This window comes from Vipera ursinii (genome assembly GCF_947247035.1).
Source record: "Vipera ursinii genome assembly, chromosome: 5".
In the NCBI taxonomy this organism is placed as follows: Eukaryota; Metazoa; Chordata; class Lepidosauria; order Squamata; family Viperidae; genus Vipera; species Vipera ursinii.
The window spans coordinates 75,436,984-75,453,521 of NC_139518.1; the positions used below are offsets into that span (position 1 = coordinate 75,436,984).

The following is a 16,538-nucleotide window of genomic DNA, read 5'->3' on the forward strand; positions in this document are numbered from 1 at the left end:
CAGACTAAACGGAGTGAGATCACAATCTTGAGGCCCATTTCCCCTTTAGATAGAGATAGGTTTCTATAAGCACAAGTATATAAAACATTGATACTTTTGCAGATTCCATGAGTTAACTCCTGAACATATAAGCAATCTGCTTCTATATCTACTATGACTTTGTCAATTACTGTTAATTCCTCATGCTGGCTGAGGAATTCTGGGAGTTGGAGTCCATTAGTCATAAAGTGGCAAGTAGACCCTTGCTCTACGGGACTGATCACCAGAGGGAGATGTCTATGGAGATTCTCAGTCATCCAGGTCATGGTTGTCATACACATTGCACTGGAGTGTTCCTCAAATCAACATTGCAATATGTAAAAGGCCATTGTTTCTCAAGGTTGTGTCATTTGGGTCCTTACAACACTTATACTTTCAGTGCTACTGTATGTTTCATAACATAGCTTATTCACCTGAGCTACTCATTCTTCTGAGTACTGAGCATTTTCATTATTTTCAGAATTGTTCATTCCTCCAAAAGTAGCCTAACTCATGCCTTGCAAGGCTTTGTAACCTAAAAAAAATACTGTTGCAGATAGCTGCCACCTATCTTTTCTTGTGAACACTATGCATTTGAGTAACTGTCTACTTTTAAGATACCAATTCCAAAAAATACATTTTAAAAGGCATTTCTGGATGCTCGCTAGTTAACTCTGCAACTACAATCCTCCCTTCAATATACTCCCAAGACGTATCAAAAAAGAATTAAAGAGGAGGCTCCCAACATAGAAATTCGAGTGGAAAAAGGAAGGTATGAATGCCTGAATTGTGCAAACCATAAAACGGTAACGAAGGGACAGTTTCTAGTTACATATATGGTTTACCACAGTTATTTCAAAACTTCTCTCTGGCTGGTGAAAGTGTCTATCCAGAAGATCAGACATACTTCTTTTGATGATACACAGAATCCTAAATTTAACACCTAGCTCTAGTTTTGAAAGCTCCTCTGAAATATGGATCTTTATTTTCAAGGTGGGTCTTTCTTTCTTTCTTTCTTTCTTTCTTTCTTTCTTTCTTTCTTTCTTTCTTTCTTTCTCTTTCTTTCTTTCTTTTTCCTTCTTTCCTTTCTTTCTTTTCTTTCTTTCTTTCTTTCTTCACTTTCCTTTCCTTTCCTCTCTCTCTCTTTTTTCTTTCTTTCTTTTACCTTTGTGTTAGTGCTGACTCTTCGAGACTTCTTTTCTTGTCAAGATTTTGGAAGTGGTTTGTCCTTACCGACTTCTTTCTAGGGCTGAGGAAAAAAAAATGGCTCACCTAAAGTCACTCCGACGGGCTTCGTGCCCAGGGAAGGACTAGAATTCACAATTTTCTAGATTCTACTCTGATGCTTTAACCACTGCATCAAACGGCCTCTCAAAGGTGGACCATTGGAAATTTACAAAGAGACCAATGGTTAATAAAAAAATCGTTCATAATTTTACGATTAGAATTCCATGTGGGTGGAAAAAGAGAAAATTCATATGGGTTGGACCCAAATTTCTATAAAATATTTTGTTAGCCCGAACTTGGACAGAGCATTACATAATTAGGTGAAATATGTATTTAATTGAGTCTGTTATTCTATGTATACCTCTCTGATATAAAACAAAAAATATTCTACAATGAACATGAATGTTCCAAAAGTATTTAGGAATCTAGGTTTACATTCCCAAGACTATGATTCTTATTTTTGTGCAGTCACGTAGCTCAGTGAGCAAAGCACTTTCAGCCTAGTTTGGCTCACCAGCTGTTATGAGAAAAACACAGGAAATGAAATGTGACACACTCCGTGTACCGAAAATGTGACACTACAATTAAAAAATGCTCACATTCTCTTTTGAATTTAAGGCACAGCTTACGGTATGTCGTGGCAATACTACATGGTGTAGTTTCTCAACCCTCCCTTCATATTGTTGATTATTGGGCAATGCTCAATGCCATAGATATGGTGTTGCTAAATGTTACAAAGGACAGAAATCTTGAGATGTTTCCCAAATAGCCTTGTCTGACTTTGCTTTTGAAATGTATTGTATTTTAATTTCCAAATACCCAAAGTTACCAAGAAATTTGAAATCATCTTCAGAAAACATCACACTGGGGAAGGTTTCTCCAAAATGACCATCTTAATTGAAACCAAACCTGCTCTTCTTGGCAACATTAAAATAATAAATAGACGAATTTAATTTATTTCCAGCTTAGGCAATTGAAAGGAAGGAAAATTGATTTGTTTTCCATATCACATGCGGGCCGGTGCTCATCTCCGTTTCAAACCCGAAGAGCCAGCGCTTGTCCAAGGATGACTCCGTGGTCATGTGGCCGGCATGACTAGATGCCAAAGGTGCACGGAATGCTGTTACCTTCCCACCGTAGTGGTCCCTATTTTTCTACTTGCATTTTTACGTGCTTTCGAACTGCTAGGTTGGCAGAAGCTGGGACGAGTAACAGGCGCTCAGTCTGTTACGCGGCACTCGGGATTCGACCTGCCAAACTGCTGACCTTCTGATCGACAAGCTCAGCGTCCTAACCCACTGAGCCACCACATCCCTTTCAGAGATTATTATAGTAGCATAATAAAACCTGGCCAACTTTAGACACATTTCTTTACAAGCAGGTCTAGAATGTATTTGTTAATCCCATTTTAAACAACAAAGTTGTTAATCCCATTTTAAACAACAGAGCTTCCTGGTCAATGACCATCAATATACCCAAGAGAAAAAATGTTGATTAGAAACCAACCCAAATTTAAATTGTTTTAAATTGCATTGTTTTCATAGCACTTAAACATACTGATTTATGTTTACCTGAGTAAGGTCCTTATCCAAGAAGCACTTAAAAAAATTGTTGGCTAAGTGACGCAGGTCACCAGGAAAGATGGAGTGTATTTTTCAAACTATGTGTTTGTTCTATGGAGGGATTAGATTAAAAACAACAAAACATTACTGATGGAACTTAATTTTTATTATGTTACACCCAAAATAATGTTTTCAGTAATTTTCATGCCTAATGTTTGGAACTCTGTTTAAAAAATTGCATAGGGCATGTATAATCTAAGGTCAATTTTGTTTAAAAAACATGTACCACATGAAACAATGATTGTTTAATTATATTATTTACCGGTATTTATAAGAAAATGCTATTTAACTATAAGAAAATGCATCACTTTCTGACCATCCCACATAGTGAATATGGCATCCAGAATAAAGATAAATATGGTTCATAAATCTTTTTTTATTTTAGTTTCATAATTTCAAATAATTACTGAAATCTGAAAGTGTATGTTCATGAATCTTCACAATAGGGCCATCAAAACCATACACAGTTTCCTAAGAAAAAGTAGCTTTTCTTCATGTTTTCTAAAAGCTCCAATCTGGTTTAATTATTTCAATTGTATTTCCAACCCTCCTAATAGAAATCAGATAAATAAAAATAAACATTATCTAGTTTGGTGGCTATCCTGCACATAGTAAATTTATTTGTATGAGCCTTCAAAAGTAAGAAGGCTCAGACAAATACGTAACACATTAACCCTACAATATCAATCAATGAAACAATGAAGCTGAATATGAATAGGGAAGCTAATACAATTAGCGGATTTCTTAGGCTAGAGCAGGAGTAGGCAACCTTGGCTCTTTTCTGACTCGTGGACTTCAACTCCCAGAATTCAGGAATTCTGGGAATTGAAGTCCACGAGTCATAAAAGAGCCAAGGTTGCCTACCCCTGGGCTAGAGCAAGCTCACTCTAAACAAAACCATGATAATGCTGAAAGAAAAGAGGACTATGCAATAACTATATAATGCATTGTACCAAAGATAAAGACATGCAAGTCAATGAACTGAAGTGATGTCATTTAAGGAATGAATGCAACAGGGCATTCTGGATAATGATGATTGGGATGCAATAACAACAGCACTTCGACTTATATACCGTTGTTTCATGGTACTGTATAGCCCTCTCTAAGTGGTTTTCAGAGTCAGCACATTGCCCTCATCAATCTGGGTCCTCATTTTACCAACCTTGGAAGGATGGAAGGTTGAGTCAACCTTGAGCCTGCCAGGATCGAAGGAATCGAACTCCTGGCAGTGAGCAGAGTTAGACTGCAACACTGCATTCTAACCACTGTGCCACCATGGTTCACAATGATGATGATGATGTTAATGATACTGGATCTTGGATCCTTACAGTATTACAATTCTCTCCCTCCAGTTCCTAAGATATACATTTTGATAAGTGGATTACTTACAGCTTCTGGTTTAAACTTTTGTTAGCTATGACACAGATTACAGGGAGGCAGAACTTAAGCACTTCTCAAAGATGAGTGCTGGCAGAGTTGCGACAGTACTTTACTTCACTGTATGCAACTTTACTTCACTGGGAAATGTAACTTTTCCTCCACACTTTGCCATGTTGAGGCAGAGTGATATCCTGAACTAAGCAAACATCCTGGCAGAGTGAATCAATCATAAGGTGATCTATGATAGACAGACAGATCTAGTGGTCAAGGTATCAGGTTAGAAAGCAGAAGACCATGACTTCAAGTCCCGCTTTAGACATAAAAGCCAACTGGGTGACCCTGAGCCGGTTACTGTCTCTCAACCCAAGCTACCTCATGGGGTTGTTGTGAGGAAAATAAGAGGAGGAAGATGTGTTGGATATGTTCCCCACATTTTATTTAAGGGTCTTTCGTAAGGCCTATGCCTCTTAGCAAAAATTGTTAGTAGAAGATGCTACTAGATTCTTGGAGATTTTTGCAACAATTTCTATGCCATGGTTCATTTCTAATTAGATTTCCCTGTTAGGGATAACAGTTATTCTGGCTACGATTACTCAATGTTCTGTAGATGCTAATGAGAATACCATATCTCCCTGTACACTGTTTTTTTGTAACTGAACCATTGCCAAACCATTTTTTAAAAAACAACAACAAAAAACTACTAATAACACAGTTGTTCTTGAAATCTGGACATCCAATTTTGCTGGCAATTAGAAAACCAAAGACCAAACCAGGGGTCTTCAAACTTGGCCCTTTTATGACTTGTGGACTTCAACTCCCAGAATTCCTCAGCCAGGCACGCTGGCTGAGGAATTCTGGGAGTTGAAGTCCACAAGTCATAAAAGGGCCACGTTTGAAGACCCCTAGACCAAACCATTAATGAGTGAATGTTAGCATAACACAAAGTAGTAAAATCATGTACACAGAATAATTATCCCTCCATAATAAGGAATAATTATGAAGATTTGGATGGAGCTTGTATTTTCTTCCTCACCCTCAAGCACTTTTTTTCTCTATTCCCCACATAAATGCAAAATTATATTTTTAACTAATGCTCAGAAGACTTGAATTTCTCAGCCAAGAAATTTCTCAGCCAAGAAATTCACTAGGGTAATATTGAGACCGGGCACCGTTACTCAGTATAGCTCAGGCATGTCAAACTGCCGGCCCGTGAGCAGGATGCATCATCCTGAAAGTGTGCCCACCCCATTGCCGGCAATGGGGAAAAACTCACGATACATCGCACGACGTCACATGACATTGCAAGTTTGACATGCCTGGTATAGCTGATCTCAAAGAATTATTGGGGAGATAAATTTGGAGGTTGGGTTACTCAGCTATACCATCTTGAGTAACTGGACAAAAAGCAGAATCTGAACTCTGCTTATTTTATCGAATGTGTATAGAAGTTTGATCTAAAAAAAATAAACAAACTAAGAGAATATCATACAAAAAGCAATAGTTGTTTTTTGGTTTCTTTAGAAAACTCTTTGCTTTAAAATTTTCTCTTACTTCTAGCTCAGCACTTTTGTTATGTCTTATTTTACAGGGCTTAAAGGGGAAGCAGAGGTTAAACTCCAAGTGCAATGCAAAGAAATTGCTCCTTAGTCCTGAAAGAACATGAATCAACAAGTGCTGTGCAGTCGTGTGTAAATATAATGACTGAATACATCCGGAGTACTTTTAATTTAAGTAACCACAGAACTACAAAATAGACGTCCCACAACTGAGGGGAGCTTTCCACAGGCCATGCCTCTGGGACTGAATGCATTACTTATGTATCCTCTGAATTCCAGAAAGAATGCAGATGAAAACAAATCTGTAAATCAGCTGCTAAAGTCCCTGTTGGAGACCTCAAGGAGAGGGGATCACTGAGAGACATGAAAACTGCTTTATTCTAGCATAGTTATAGTTAGTTATAGTTTATTTGATTTATATACCGCCCTTCTCCTTGGTAGGGACTCAGGGCGGTTCACAGGGCATATATAAAAAGAAAGACAATACAAAAATTAAAAAAGGATGGATGGGGGCTTCCTGATTGGCCAACTGCTATTTATTTATTTATTCCAGCACTTTTGTTCCTTGTTCTTTAAAAAACAACAACTGTGAGCTCAGAGATGGAGGACAAAACAGAAATGTAATAAACCAAATACATGTTAAAGACAAAGGAAACTCAGAGGCATCTACTACTGTTTGCTTAAAAGTGTAGGCCAATGTGAATGGATGAGAAAATGGATGGATGCATTAATATTACTGGTGATTTCCATTTTAGGGGATATAGCTTCACTGGACAAAGTTAATCCAAACCAGTAGCTCTGTTCTCCCTCTCCCTCTTACACACACACACACACACACACACACACACACACGTCTGTGTGAGAGATTTGGAAAAGAAATATATCTGAATTCAATGGCATAAGAGGAATCTAAAACATTGTACATGCTGCAGTAATATTTCTTATAGCAATCACTTCATGAGAAATCAGAACCGAAATAAAATGCACTATCCTCTAAGCACGAGGACAGGGATCCTACTGATGTAAGCAAGCTGGAAAACACACACTTCCAAAAGTAACTGCTTGAGAGGAAGCTGATAAAGAGAATTTTTTCAGAAACCTTTACCCCTTGAGGTAAAACTTGCTGTTCAGGTCCTTCTCATATCTCTAGGAAGAAGCAGAGTAAGGAACAGGAAGTTCAATCTTCCAGATGCTCACAATTTCCACCTACATAGGGACTTTTAGGCATGTGTACCTCCAACATATCTGGAATCACCAGGGAGACTGCCTTAGCATAAATCCTAGTGAGCTATGAAAGGGCCAGTGCAGTGTTTCCTTTTACTGGCACCTATCCAAAGGAGTGGATCCAAGGGATGGGCTGAAGGCTTTTATCCGCGTCAAAGCCTTTGCCCTAAAAAAAAAAAAACAACCCAGAATTATTCTGGAATGATCACTGGGTAGGCTCAATGCAAGGCTGTTTAGAAGCGTGGAGCAATCCACAGCAGATCTGAGACTGCTTTGCATCCCTATGAAACCTGCAGAAGGTCACATCCCTCTTCCTCCATCCCTGGCATCGTCTCTCGCTTCAAACCCCACCAGCAAATCCGACCCCTTTCCCGGACTCCCGCGGGCCCCAAGTGCCATTTTTTTTTTCCTCGCGGCAAAAGTCCCACCGAGAAGCCGGCAGAGAAAGCCGGTTGCTCGAGCGGCGCGCCCAGGTTGGCATCTACCAACCTGCTGCCGCCGCCGCTGCAGCTGCTCTGCTGCTGCTGCCCGGGCTGGAGATGGGGGAGAGAGACAGCCGAGGGCAGCAACCAATCAGGCAGGAGCTGGAGAAGCGAGGATGATGCGCGCGCGTAAAAGCGGAGGGGTCTGCGTGGGGTGAGCGCGCGGGAGGGTTGCGCGGCTAGAACGCCGGGGCGCCCGCTCGGCGCGGAGAGCGCTCCGGTGAGCCGGCGAGCGCGGAGGCAAAACCTGGCGAGGCGGTACCTACCACCCTTTGCTTTTTGATCTCGGACATGGTGGCGGCGGCGAGCGCGTGCCGGCGGCGGCGGCGGTTCCCTTGGCTACGGACACGAGCAGCGTGGAAAGAGGGAGCGAAGGCAGAAGCCAACGGCAACAAGGGAGGGACGGAGGGAGGAAAAACGGTGCCCGGCGGCTGTCTTCCCGCTGAGCTGAGCGGCTGCCGAGGGAAAGGGGGGGTAGTAGGTATTAAGGGCTGAGTAGACACGTAGCACTTCCCAGCCCACGGCCGCACTCCTCCCCTCGGCTCCTCCTCCTCTCGAGGCGACAGTTTACGGAGCGGGGAGAGCAGCTGGCCGAGGGAAGTGGAGTTGGGGGGGGAGCGGAGAGCCTTTGTCCCTCGCGCGCCTGCGCCCTTCCCTCTTCGCTGGACGCCCAGGTGGCGGCGGCCAGATTTTGAGAGAACTTTTTTGTGCGTGTGTCTGTGTGGTACCGTTGGGTGGTAGAAACGGGTTGCGGCACGCACACAGGCTCGCCCACACCTTTCTCTCTCTCTCTCCCTCTCTCCCTCTCTCTCTCTTTGTTTTCAAGGGTTAAAGCAGAATTAAAGGCTGTGCTTGACCGAGTAATTCACGTTACCTTTCGGAAAACTCCAGAAGCGCGAGGTCTGCTGCGCGAGAGGCTCGCGTGAGAGAGAAAGGGAGGCACGGAGTTTGCCTTTGCGCAACAGTCCTGGTTCTCTCGACCTTTCCACTCGTTACCTTTTGGCTTGCTTTTCTGGAAGCTTCGCCTCTCTTCCCGCCCTCACGCCGCTTCCAAGTTAGGTGGATGCTTCTCTGGCCTTGAACTTGGCGTGTCCTGAGGGGGCTGCGGATTGCTTTGGAGGCTGACAGAAAAAGCTACTTTCTTTTTTTTTATTGAAAAGTTTTACAAAGTTTAAGAAACATCTAAATTGAACCCCCCCTCCCCATCATCCCTCCCCCCCCACTTCCCAAAGGAGCATCCTCCCCGCCCCCCCCCCCTTACGGAATTGCACAAGAATCCAGATGACAGATTCTCTTGCTTCTTACCTTTTCCAAGTTTCTCTTTCCAAATGGGAAGAAAGCCGCTAAGAAGCCAAAGATGGCAAAGCTGAATAGCTGACAATTGCAGGCACAGCCATTTGCAGTTCACAGCTGGTAGTTATGCACCTGGCCAACTTTGCCTTCTTAAGTAGCCTGCTTAGTAATGGGAAGGGAAACCACAAGAGCTTTCCAGAAAGTTCAGAAAACTTTCCATGCTAACTTGAAAGAAGATGATTGTAAACCTTGGTTAAGCCTATCTCAAAAGTGGTTTTTTTTCCCCAAAAAGCAATCCGACTCAAGGAAGAACGAAATGTTTCATTTCTCACCTAATATCAGTTATAATGGGGAGGGGGGAGAGATGGAAGGATAGGTACCGACAGTTGAGATTGGTTGGTGGTGGGATGGAAGGATAGGTTCCTACTGGAGGGAGGGGGGGGTATCCTAACTGGGCCTTCATCAAATCCAGAAGGATCCAGAAGATCCAGCAGGAGCTCCTCCGTTACAGACAAAGAAGAGAACAACAAACAGAGCAATGTGATATATGTAGTACAATGCACTGAGACGTGCAGATCTGTACATTGGTACAACAAAACTTCACAAGTGCATGGCATAACAGGAAATCAAACCCATCAGGACAACATTCAGTGGTTCATCTGCATTTGAAAGACAACAGCAAAGTCCACATTCTGGACAGAGAGGATCATTGGTTTGAAAGAAGTGTAAAAGGGGCCATTTATGTTAACACTGAGCAACCCTCTCTCAACAGAAGGGGAGAGATAAGATACTACCTAACTCCAGTCTTCAGCGCAACTCTTGCAGTAGTGCCAAAAAGATTCCACAACCAATTGCACTCTTGAGGGCAAAGATAAACACCCAAGTGGCCTCAAGAGCTCCCACAGAGAGTGCTAATGGACCAGATGACTGCAAAGTAATGCAATCCTTCCGTTACCCACCACACACACTATCCAATCGGAATCTATTTTTCCATGCCCCCACCATCCAGTCTCAACTGTCAGTACCTATCCTTCCATTTCTCCCCCCCCCATTACAACGGATGACATTTCTTGGATGAGAAACGAAACATTTTGTTCTTTAAAAAACAGTCCGGTTGCCTTTTGAAAAAGCACTTTAGAGACGACTGCCGGTATGGCCTGGATGACTGAGAATCTCCACAGACTCTTAGTTAGCCTATCTGAAAAAGTAGACATAGAATTTGGTAGCATCGTCCAAACTGAGCAACTTTATTGGGACACCAAATTTCATTTGTTCATGAAAACTACTGCCCTAATAATATTGATGTGTCTTGAAGCAACTAACAGATTGGTTCATTTCTACTTTGTTGCAAAGAAAATTGCACAAACTTGACTATGTAGTCCCTAGGAGTTGCTTGAATTTTAATTGCAATTTACCCTTTTATATTAGCACCCAGGGATCACGATGGTGATACCTAGCTTGCATTGATTACAGAGATCATTTCCATCATGGGTGGTATCAATTCATTGAAATTAATAAATCTTAAATCAGCTACACCTTTTTTAAGTTCAGAAGCCTAAGGATAGAAAAGGGGCTGCTTTAATGAACAGCAAAGAGGCACAAGGAACAAGGCCTCAAGTTCGAAATGTGCAATTTTAATTTGCAGATGGATTCTACATGGCAGAAGAAAGCCGCTGAATTCTTTCTGTAGTGATGTTTGTGAAATGTGATCTAATGGGGTCAACTTTACTCACCGGGTACAATATTACCTAACTAGTACAATATTATCTAACTAATTATATACTCAAGAAGCCAGGGGTAGAACTGTGTTCTGAACCTGAAGAGTTGCTGTAGGAGATTCAGAAGCTTTGAATACAAAGAGGTTACCATTCTAGGTGTCCAAAAAATTGGCTGTCATGATGGTATGTCCCACTGCTATGACGAACAAACATCTTACTTGCATTTATTGTTTGAGTCATAAAGCTGAAAGTTAAGACTACCAATCATTAATTCCATCTATTGTAGGTAAGTTCAACAATGTCTACAAGTTTTCATCAGAATGATTAACTGAGTCATAATGTCATGATGCAAATTCTATTTGGTATGCACATTCACCTTCACCATATAATTGCAAAAGGGTGAAGCTTACATCTTAACACCTATTTCATTACTCGCCCCTCTCCCAGACACACACAGATAAGTTGCAAGAAAACAGATTGGTGGGAAGGAAAGATTTTTTAACACCAATGAACCCCTTTTCAAGTGCAAGTATCAAAAAGCCCACACTAAATCAAGACTTAAAACAGTCTCATAATAGACTAAGCACCAACAAGCTAGAACCCTGAAAATTAAGATAAGTGACTTAAAAATCTACGCTGTGATCAATAATGTTGCTATGCAGTGCCCTATATCACATTTACATACCATAAGTCTTCTAGGCGTCCACATTTTTCTTTTGCTTTTCAAGGCCCGCTATTGATAGCAAGGAAGGATAGGGCAAAAATGCCCTTAGTGTCCAGGTCCTCCATCCACTTATGAAGCATTTAAACATGATATGTGATACTGCATAACTTTCCTGACTATAGGCCACGCCTCTGATTTCCTGTTTCCTACTTTTGTGTAGTTTCAGCCAAGTATAATTTAAAAAAATGGTCATAATTGGAAGTATTTGTTCAATTGCTGAATAATCATTGTTTGTGGCTGAGCTCCCAGTATATTTCTATACATCTTATACATATCTGCTCAAAAGTAAATTTCACTTAATTCAAAGGAGCTTGCTAATTAATTAACTTGCTAATTAACACACTTGGCCAGTTCCCTGAGGATAGGCTCCAACACCAGTCCTAAAGCTCTTGATCCCAGTGACCGACCAAGATTGGAGCACGCTAATTAACATTTATGATGGCAGCTTAATATAATATATTGCATATATTGCATTCGCAAGCCACAATACATTGAAATTAATATTTTAACATCTGTAAACCTATAAAAAACATAAATGACAATAATCATCATTTTAAAGGTCACATTTAGCTAAATCACATGACTCAATCATTACAATATTGGTAACAATATCTCAATATCAAAACATTACAATTTAAATTAATAGTATATTTCTAAATGCCCGCTTTTCAATTACAGTCTATTAAATGTGCAATGTATTATGGGTACTTAGTAACCCATATTTATAAAAATTTATAAACTGAGATTTATAAAAATTTTCTTGTGGTGGTTTGGCAATGCCATACTTCAATTCCCCCCCCCCTGAAAGTAGACAAGATATTTTTATTAACTACCGGTATGTGGCAAATATGCAGACATGAAAAACTAGACATTCTATTTTCTGTTGAAGCCTAACTGTACATACTGTATATATAATAAATCACATCTTGACATATGCATACACAAGGTTACATCTCTTCTTAATGCCTTAATTTTTTTTCTGAACAAAACAGCTACTATTTTCTTTTGTTCCAGCTGCAGCCAATGCTGGAAGATGCCCATAAACTGAGACTTACTTCCTTTATGCAGATCAACAGCCAGGAGTTATATAGCTCTGTTGCAGATATAATTCAAAACGCAAGAAATGTTTGTGGGAAAGATAGAAATTGGTGGGACCCTGCCATACAACTTTGAAAAGCAATACTGTAGAGAAGGGGTTTTCAAACTTGGCCCTTTTATGACTTTTGGACTTCAACTCCCAGAATTCTTCAGCCAGCATGCCTGGCTGAGGAATGCTGGGAGTTGAAGTCAACAAATCATAAAAGGGCCAAGTTTGAAGACCCGTTGCTGTAGAGCTTGACTTGGCCTTAATCAGGGAGGAAGCAGAGCTCATGTGAGCTCAAGGCCGTTGTGTTCTACTGATGGCTTGGTTGGATAACATCGCAAGTAGGAATCCCAAAAAGCTTTTGAGAATGCGTGAAAGTTGAAGATTTCATTAGTGTATACTTATGTATATTTTGGAAAAATATTACAACATCTTGCACTTCTTATCTATTAGTCATGCTTGCACATTGCAGTAAATCAAGAGACAATTGCCAATTGCATAAACTGAATTGTATCAGATCAGTGAATCTAGCGTATGTCATAAAGTTCGTTATATTAAAATGAACTCCTTGAACAGATCAGGTAATTATATCAAATGCATTTTTTTTAAATCTTAGTCAAGAGAACACGTGTTGTTTGAGTATCCTATGGCCTAGATATGATCAGGTAAAAACTTGCTATATAAAATGAGTAGCTAACATTTTTTGTCACTACCAGTTCTCACAGTTATTTAATGGAATTTCAATTTTGTATTCTTTTTCAATATAGACTGGCAAATAATTCTGATTTTGTAGATTACTGAGAACATTTTGGGGGGGACCCCAGAGGTCCTTAGACCAGAGTTTGAGAAACATTGAATTACAGAAATCTAGATTTATGTATCAAAAGAAAACTAAAGGATGTTCCTCTGGATACCTACGATTTAATAAAATAGCCTTTCATTAAAATGAGTTATTTGATTTTCTACTTTGTATATGGCACTATCTATTAATGTCCCATTAAGGTTACATATGTGTATGCATATATGTATATGTGTATGTGTGAGAACTGTAACACTTTTATGAATACTTACTGATTTAAAATATTTCAAAGGAGCCTTGGTGGAGCAGTGGGCTAATGCCTCCTTAAGTAACACCAGCTGCCTGCAATTAGTGCAGGTTCGAGTCCCACCAGGCTCAAGGTTGACTCAGCCTTCCATCCTTCCGAGGTAGGTAAAATGAGGACCCAGATTGTTGGGGGCAATAAGCTAACTTTGTAATAATGCCGCTTCGGGGGTGGTGAAAGCCCTAATAAGCAGGCATATACATAGAATGAAGGCTACTGCTAAGCTTGTAAGCCGCCCTGAGTCTTCGGAGAAGGGCGGGATATAAATGGAATTAAAATAAAATAAAAATAAATAAAAAATAAATGTTTCTGATTTTTGAATGTGAATTCAAATTTCAAATGTTCTTAAATTGTTGCTAATAATTGTTCCTTGACTGGATGAATGACAAAAAATTCAAGATGGCAGCTATGACCTTTAATTCTTCCCCATTGCTGAAGCCCAGCTATCAATCATTTTGGGCAATATAGTTCTAATTTATTTTTATTACCATATAGTTTGATGCCTTTGCATAGCACTGTATGAATACATTGGCTGAATGACACATAACATTATAAATTACTTATTGAATAATATCTGAATATGGATGATATGCTGGCCTGAGAAAATCTAACTTCTTTGGCAGTATAGCAAAGTCTGTTTTTGAATTAATGCATTTTAACAGTGCTAAAGAGTCAAGCAAGTCTGTAAGCATTTACTTTTTTTGTTTTATCTTTTTTTTACTGTAAATTTATATAAAAGTCATTACAGGAAGGGATGCGGTGGCTCAGTGGGTTAGGACGCTGAGCTTGTCAATCAGAAGGTTGGCAGTTTGGTGGGTTGAATCCCAAGTGCCGTGTAACAGAGTGAGCGCCTGTTTATTTATTTATTTTTGGGATTTATATGCCACCCTATCTCCCAAAGGACTCAGGGCGGCTAACAACAATAAAAGACAATAATACAAATGTTAAAAAAAATAAACTAAAGCCCTAATGGTAAAATATTAAAAACATTTTTAAAAAACCCCTATACTTAGTCCAGGTCAGCCTGATGAAAAAGAAATGTTTTAAGGCCGCGACGAAAGGACTGGAGGTCTGGTTACTCGTCCCAGTTTCTGCCAACCTAGCAGTTCAAAAGCACGTAAAAATGCAAGTAGAAAAATAGGGACCACTACGGTGGGAAGGTAACAGCGTTCCGTGCACCTTTGGCATCTAGTCATGCCGGCCACATGACCACGGAGACGTCCTCGAACAAGCTCTGGCTCTTCGGCTTTGAAACGGAGATGAGCACCAGCCCCTAGAGTTGGAAATGACTAGCACGCATGTGCGGGGGAACCTTTACCTTTACATTATTATAGGACTTCTTGTAGCTGAGGAAAAATAATCTTTATTACGCATAGATTTTCAAATGTGTGACAAGCTTATCTGAGGCCAAACATGCTATTCAAACATATTCTAGGGCTCTCCAATTTTCAAACAGAGGAATTAGGAGAAATGGTGATAACAATGAAGTACAATCATATATATCCTAATCTACTATTTCTCCATAAAGAGAATTAAAGAAGTTGGCCCATTGGGACCCCACCCTGTTGGTGTGGTTCATATATATTGGTTTTAGCTGCCCAGGCCCCCATAGGTACCTTTGACGTGAAAGATGTAGAGCTGGCCATGCTCACCCAGTAGGCCACGTGCACTCCAGGCACGCCCACCCAGTAGGCCCCTCCCAGGACAACTGCAATGCTGATGCGGCCCTCAAGGAAATTGAGTTTGACACCTCTGCATTAGTTAATTAGGTAAGCATATCAAACTACTGTGTACCTTACGTATTACAAGTTTGAACTTGGCCATTATAGAAACTAGACTCACTTGAGCGTGAAAGTATGAGTTGTAGTTAAAATGAGTAGGGAAATTGGTTAAATATGCAGTTAGCATAAAATGAATAACATTTAAGTCGTACCTCTGAATGGAATAGAACTGAATGTATCTCCCCTCTATAACTATTGATGGATATATCAATAAAGTTACCAAGTTGAAGATTTTCTTTTCATATACAAAAGTTCTTCTGTTCTTCTTCTTCAAATTAGAGCATTCATTTCATCTTTAATCCTGTTATGCCTTTAACTGTTTCTCTAAATCCCTCTTTGCAAATCATCTTTCCATTACAGGATTATTGATATATTAAGATATATTTAGAAAATGCTCACCTGAACAATAATGAGATGCATTGCTAAAAAAATAGTTTATAAGAAGATAACATTTTTTTAAAAAAAATGTAAGTGAGGTGATTTAAGCAATGTTAACACTTGCAAACATTCTGCATGCTGATACAGCACTGGGATTTACCAATTGGACTGGTTCTTTACATAAGATTTTAATCTGAAAAGTTGGCACAACTATAATTAAATCAATAATTCTAACTTACATGTACTTGCCCAGAGGCAGCATTGATTTCACATTTCTTTGAGATCTAGTTTCTTATTATGTAAGTGAATTCTTCCATTGCATTCCTGTTTGAATTAAGCCAACTTGGAGACAAAGAGGACTGGTATTCTTAATTGGATGATTATGCAATTTGACCTCTATACAGCAATATGCATTTAAATTTTAAATCTTTTGACAAAATTGTGTTACTTCAATGGGTTTGATTTGTATGAAATACAGCTGAGCTGGCTATTTCCACAATTCTGTTTAGTGTCCTAGCAAAATAATGAGCAAATAAAAATGTACCTTGATCAGGTTGTGAACTTTGTGTGAAGTTAGATAACCAGCTAATAACGACTACAAACAAGTTTTCTTATCCCTTCCTTCAAACTAAAGACTTACTGTAGCTGCAAAGAGAACGAATCTGTTTATATTGCATTTGAAGGGAAGATGTTTTCAAGGATTAGGTTGGTGGTTTGAATGCACTCGGATGTTTGCCAAGATTCTCACAGTTAGGATAAGTGGCCTAATCCAAAGAATGAATTACCAGAGGGTTGTTGCATAATATCTCTCAACTTACAAGATTGTGTACTTTATTCTTCCAGAACTTTTCTCAACATGTGAATGTTTGTTCTTTTGGTGCAATTAGAACTGGCCATTTTAAAGAAAACTGAAAAGCAGAACTGCAGTGGGATCCTATATTGCATTTA

At 39.8% G+C, this 16,538-nt stretch overlaps 1 protein-coding gene across 1 annotated transcript in view; it reads right to left on the minus strand.

Annotated features, from left to right (window-relative positions):
* PAPSS2 (3'-phosphoadenosine 5'-phosphosulfate synthase 2) overlaps positions 1-7,982 on the minus strand; it is a 40,176-nt gene extending 32,194 nt beyond the window's left edge. The window contains exon 1 of the mRNA XM_083365015.1: positions 7,776-7,982. Coding sequence (XP_083221141.1) covers positions 7,776-7,802 — 27 coding nt within the window. The 5' untranslated portion in view covers positions 7,803-7,982. The remainder of the gene's footprint in view (positions 1-7,775) is intronic.
* Positions 7,983-16,538: the final 8,556 nt, after the last annotated feature.